Source organism: Pygocentrus nattereri, chromosome 11, assembly GCF_015220715.1.
Source record: "Pygocentrus nattereri isolate fPygNat1 chromosome 11, fPygNat1.pri, whole genome shotgun sequence".
In the NCBI taxonomy this organism is placed as follows: Eukaryota; Metazoa; Chordata; class Actinopteri; order Characiformes; family Serrasalmidae; genus Pygocentrus; species Pygocentrus nattereri.
Genome location: NC_051221.1, coordinates 1,295,713 through 1,302,500, shown reverse-complemented (window position 1 = coordinate 1,302,500; position 6,788 = coordinate 1,295,713). Strand labels below are relative to the sequence as shown.

Here is a 6,788-nt window from a genome sequence, read left to right as displayed (position 1 = left end):
CCACAGCCAACTCCACAGCTAACAACACAGCCAACTCCACAGCTAACAACACAGCCAACTCCACAGCTAACACCTCAGCCAACTCCACAGCTAACACCACAGCCAACACCACAGCTAACAACACAGCCAACTCCACAGCTAACAACACAGCCAACTCCACAGCTAACACCACAGCCAACTCAACGCCTAACACCACAACTAACACCACAGCCAACTCCACAGCTAACACTACAGCCAACTCCACAGCTAACACCACAGCCAACTCAACGCCTAACACCACAGCTAACACCACAGCCAACTCCACAGCTAACACCACAGCCAACTCCACGCCTAACACCACAGCCAACTCCACGCCTAACACCACAACCAACTGTACAGCCAACTCCACAGCCAACTCCACAGCTAACACCACAGCCAACTCCACAGCTAACAACACAGCCAACTCCACAGCTAACACCACAGCCAACTCAACGCCTAACACCACAGCTAACACCACAGCCAACTCCACAGCTAGCACCACAGCTAACACTACAGCCAACTCCACAGCTAACACCACAGCTAACTCCACAGCCAACTCCACAGCTAACACCACAGCTAACACTACAGCCAACTCCACAGCTAACACCACAGCCAACTGTACAGCCAACAACACAGCTAACACCACAGCCAACTCCACGCCTAACACCACAGCCAACTCCACAGCAAACACCACAGCCAACTCCACAGCTAACAACACAGCCAACTCCACAGCTAACAACACAGCCAACTCCACAGCCAACTCCACAGCTAACACCACAGCCAACTCCACAGCCAACTCCACAGCTAACACCACAGCCAACTCCACGCCTAACACCACAGCCAACTCCACAGCCAACACCACAGCCGACTCCACAGCCAACTCCACAGCTAACACGACAGCTAACAACACAGCCAACTCCACAGCCAACACCACAGTTAACACCACAGCCAACTCCACGCCTAACACCACAGCCAACTCCACAGCCAACTCCATGCCTAACACCACAGCCAACTCCACAGCTATCACCACAGCCAACTCCATGACCTAACACCACAGCCAACTCCACAGCCAACTCCACGCCTAACACCACAGCCAACTCCACAGCTAACACCACAGCCAACTCCACAGCTAACACCACAGCTAACACCACAGCCAACTCCACGCCTAACACAACAGCCAACTCCACAGCTATCACCACAGCCAACTCTACAGCCAACTCCACAGCCAACACCACAGCCAACTCCACAGCTAACAACACAGCCAACTCCACGCCTAACACCACAGCCAACTCCACGCCTAACACCACAGCCAACTCCACAGCCAACTCCATGCCTAACACCACAGCCAACTCCACAGCTATCACCACAGCCAACTCCATGACCTAACACCACAGCCAACTCCACAGCCAACTCCACGCCTAACACCACAGCCAACTCCACAGCTAACACCACAGCCAACTCCACAGCTAACACCACAGCTAACACCACAGCCAACTCCACGCCTAACACAACAGCCAACTCCACAGCTATCACCACAGCCAACTCTACAGCCAACTCCACAGCTAACAACACAGCCAACTCCACAGCTAACAACACAGCCAACTCCACAGCTAACACCTCAGCCAACTCCACAGCTAACACCACAGCCAACACCACAGCTAACAACACAGCCAACTCCACAGCTAACAACACAGCCAACTCCACAGCTAACACCACAGCCAACTCAACGCCTAACACCACAGCTAACACCACAGCCAACTCCACAGCTAACACTACAGCCAACTCCACAGCTAACACCACAGCCAACTCAACGCCTAACACCACAGCTAACACCACAGCCAACTCCACAGCTAACACCACAGCCAACTCCACGCCTAACACCACAACCAACTGTACAGCCAACTCCACAGCCAACTCCACAGCTAACACCACAGCCAACTCCACAGCTAACAACACAGCCAACTCCACAGCTAACACCACAGCCAACTCAACGCCTAACACCACAGCTAACACCACAGCCAACTCCACAGCCAACACCACAGCCAACTCCACAGCTAACAACACAGCCAACTCCACAGCCAACTCCACAGCTAACAACACAGCCAACTCCACAGCCAACTCCACAGCTAACAACACAGCTAACACTACAGCCAACTCCACAGCTAACACCACAGCCAACTGTACAGCCAACAACACAGCTAACACCACAGCCAACTCCACGCCTAACACCACAGCCAACTCCACAGCTAACAACACAGCCAACTCAACGCCTAATACCACAGCTAACACCACAGCCAACTCCACAGCTAACACTACAGCCAACTCCACAGCTAACACCACAGCTAACACCACAGCCAACTCCACGCCTAACACCACAGCCAACTCCACAGCTAACACCACAGCCAACTCAACGCCTAACACCACAGCCAACTCCACAGCCAACACCACAGCCAACTCCACAGCTAACAACACAGCCAACTCCACAGCCAACTCCACAGCTAACAACACAGCCAACTCCACAGCCAACTCCACAGCTAACAACACAGCCAACTCCACAGCCAACTCCACAGCTAACACCACAGCCAACTCCACAGCCAACTCCACAGCTAACACCACAGCCAACTCCACAGCTAACACCACAGCCAACTCCACAGCCAACACCACAGCCAACTCCACAGCTAACACCACAGCCAACTCCACAGACAACTCCACAGCCAACTCCACAGCTAACAACACAGCCAACACCACAGCCAACTCCACAGCTAACAACACAGCCAACACCACAGCCAGCTCCACAGCTAACAACACAGCCAACTCCACAGCCAACTCCACAGCTAACAACACAGCCAACTCCACAGCCAACTCCACAGCTAACAACACAGCTAACACTACAGCCAACTCCACAGCTAACACCACAGCCAACTGTACAGCCAACAACACAGCTAACACCACAGCCAACTCCACGCCTAACACCACAGCCAACTCCACAGCTAACAACACAGCCAACTCAACGCCTAATACCACAGCTAACACCACAGCCAACTCCACAGCTAACACTACAGCCAACTCCACAGCTAACACCACAGCTAACACCACAGCCAACTCCACGCCTAACACCACAGCCAACTCCACAGCTAACACCACAGCCAACTCAACGCCTAACACCACAGCCAACTCCACAGCCAACACCACAGCCAACTCCACAGCTAACAACACAGCCAACTCCACAGCCAACTCCACAGCTAACAACACAGCCAACTCCACAGCCAACTCCACAGCTAACAACACAGCCAACTCCACAGCCAACTCCACAGCTAACACCACAGCCAACTCCACAGCCAACTCCACAGCTAACACTACAGCCAACTCCACAGCTAACACCACAGCCAACTCCACGCCTAACACCACAGCCAACTCCACAGCCAACACCACAGCCAACTCCACAGCTAACACCACAGCCAACTCCACAGACAACTCCACAGCCAACTCCACAGCTAACAACACAGCCAACACCACAGCCAACTCCACAGCTAACAACACAGCCAACACCACAGCCAGCTCCACAGCTAACAACACAGCCAACTCCACAGCTAACACCACAGCCAACTCCACAGCCAACTCCACAGCTAACACCACAGCCAAATCCACAGCTAACACCACAGCTAACTCCACAGCCAACTCCACAGCCAACTCCACAGCTAACAACACAGCCAACTCCACAGCCAACTCCACAGCTAACAACACAGCCAACTCCACAGCTAACACCACAGCCAACTCCACAGCCAACTCCACAGCTAACAACACAGCCAACTCCACAGCCAACTCCACAGCTAACACCACAGCCAACTCCACAGCCAACTCCACAGCTAACACCACAGCCAACTCCACAGCCAACTCCACAGCTAACAACACAGCCAACTCCACAGCCAACTCCACAGCTAACACCACAGCCAACTCCACAGCCAACACCACAGCCAACACCACAGCTAACACCACAGCTAACACCACAGCCAACTCCACAGCTAACACCACAGCCAACTCCACAGCCAACTCCACAGCTAACACTACAGCCAACTCCACAGCCAACACCACAGCTAACACCACAGCCAACTCCACAGCTAACACCACAGCCAACTCCACAGCCAACTCCACAGCTAACTCCACAGCTAACACCACAGCCAACTCCACAGCCAACTCCACAGCTAACAACACAGCCAACTCCACAGCCAACACCACAGCTAACACCACAGCCAACTCCACAGCTAACACCACAGCCAACTCCACAGCCAACTCCACAGCTAACTCCACAGCTAACACTACAGCCAACATTCTTTCTACTTTCAGAAAGAATCTTTGATCAGCTTTTAACAAAATGACACTGAGCATAAAATAATATCATATAATAATAATAAATTATAAAATAATCCTCAGTTATACAGAACATGTTGTTCTCAGTTACACACCACACATCTGATCATATCTGGTAACTAACCTAACATATCACTCTACTTTCAGTGTAGTCCAATTTTAACCAGAGCTTCACAAGATGTCCTGGTCATGTTCCCAGTATCGTTAAAGAACAGATAAAGAACACTGACTCATTCTGAACTGTTTTAAAAAGCTAACAGCTAGCTATTTTGATAACTTTCATCATCAAATCATTCAGAGGGCGACACTGATCAGGTTCAGGTTCAAGGTTTCAGCCCTCAGGCTCATAGTCTACTTCAGGAAAAATGACACTCTTACATTTGTAGCCTCTTTCATGTGTGCCAATGTCTGTGGCTGTCACCCGAAATGACATGTTTTACCAATGAATACTAAAGAATCTGTAGATTCTTTTCAGCTGTGCTTATACCTGCACTGTATGATGAAGAATCCAAACCTGTCACAAAACCTGGGAGTAGCCTATGTCTGGAGAAGTTAGGACTATTCTTGCGTGCAGGTACCCAGACGCCTAGCCAGCCAGTAAAACTGGACTAATGCAGTTTTCTAGGTGAACTGATGCCAAGATTAGGCCAATAGCTTTCAGTCATGTACCCTGGAAACAACAGGCATGTTGGTGAAACTCATGTATCGTCTTTCTCTCTTTCCTTAAGGCCAAGAAATGACGTCCAAACTTTCCACCGGACGCTTTCAGCAAATCATCGTGATCAGCGTCCTGCTGCTGTGCTCTGCAGTTATATTCTACATTTACTATAAGCCGATGATGAGCTGGCTGCCATGCTCTAAATTTGTACTACCCAAACAAGACGTCTGTACAGAGGAATGTCTCCACGTCCTTAAGGTGGCGAACCAAACCCAAATTATTACTAACTGCACTGCAGTCCAGGTAAAGACACCAACCTCTCAATCACCAGTCTTGGAAAAGGAGGACACTACAAACGCACATGAACCTGAGACAGTCGTCTTGATCTGGAAGTGGCCTTTCGGGTTGCAGTTTGATTTGGAATCCTGTGAGTCAAATTACGGTTTCAAAGGTTGTCGTTTAACACTTGACAGGAATCAACTTGACAAAGCCCACGCAATAATGTTCCATGTGAGGGACATCGGAGGTGATGTATCATACCTGCAGACGCTATCTCGACCCCCACGGCAGAAATGGGTGTGGATGAACATGGAGTCTCCAGATAACTCATATCGGCTGCCTGGAGCAGATGACTTATTCAACCTGACGTCAAACTATCGGAGAGATTCAGATATCTGGGTTCCTTATGGACAACTTGTAGACATTTCTGAGAATAACCAACCCTTTAAAATACCGGAAAAAGACAAATTAGTCTGTTGGATCGTCAGCAACTGGAAAGACAACTTAAAACGAGTGCGTTACTTCAATGAACTGAGTCAACACATCAAAGTGGAGGCCTATGGTCGCCACTTTGGGAGGTATGTTAACAATGAAGATTACTCTCAAGTCGTGAGGAGCTGCAAGTTCTACCTGTCATTTGAGAACTCCGTCTATATAGACTACATCACCGAGAAGCTCTTCAACCCAATGAGACTCGGCACGGTTCCCGTGGTTCTTGGTCCAGCCAGGGAGAACTATGAGGAATTTGTACCGAGAGATTCCTTCATCCATGTGGATGATTTCCAAAAACCACAGGAACTGGCAGAACATCTCAAACTTCTGGACCAGAACCAGGAGATGTATGAAAGGTACTTTGACTGGAGAAAAGACTATGTTCCCAAGATGAATGATTTCGGTCAGGCGCAGGCTTGCCACATTTGTGATCATGTAAGGAGGAACAAAAATTACAGAGTATTCAAAAACGTCAATAAGTGGTATTGGGGCTAGTTGTAACACCAGCTTTGCTGTGTTTACTTAGAAGAGGGAAAAAAATCTAGATTAGAATCTATATTAAAATAAAGAATCTAGATTCATATGCCAAGACCTAAGCCATATATATATATATATATATATATATATATATATATATATATATATATATATATATATATATATACATACATATATATATATATATATATATATATATATATATATATATATATATATATATATATATATAATTTTTACAAAATGTTATTATATGTATTATATTAATTGTATTATATTATTATATGTATCTGGTTTAGCAAATCATCATGGTTCTCAAACACAGCAGTGATTTAATGAAATCTCATGTGAACCACTGTATTACTGAACAGAATGAAAGGTTGTGAATCATAACATGCTTCATTAAAAACTATAGTTAAAACTACAAAATTGGATGGAATTTTCTAAAATTTTAATTATTTATATATAAATAATA

The 6,788-nt window shown here is 47.8% G+C and overlaps 1 protein-coding gene across 1 annotated transcript in view; it reads left to right on the top strand.

Moving 5' to 3' along the window:
- The window catches only part of LOC108414085 (4-galactosyl-N-acetylglucosaminide 3-alpha-L-fucosyltransferase 9-like), a 9,507-nt gene extending 3,100 nt beyond the window's left edge, over positions 1-6,407 (top strand). The window contains exon 2 of the mRNA XM_017686862.2: positions 5,115-6,407. Coding sequence (XP_017542351.1) covers positions 5,123-6,310 — 1,188 coding nt within the window. The 5' untranslated portion in view covers positions 5,115-5,122 and the 3' untranslated portion in view covers positions 6,311-6,407. The remainder of the gene's footprint in view (positions 1-5,114) is intronic.
- Positions 6,408-6,788: the final 381 nt, after the last annotated feature.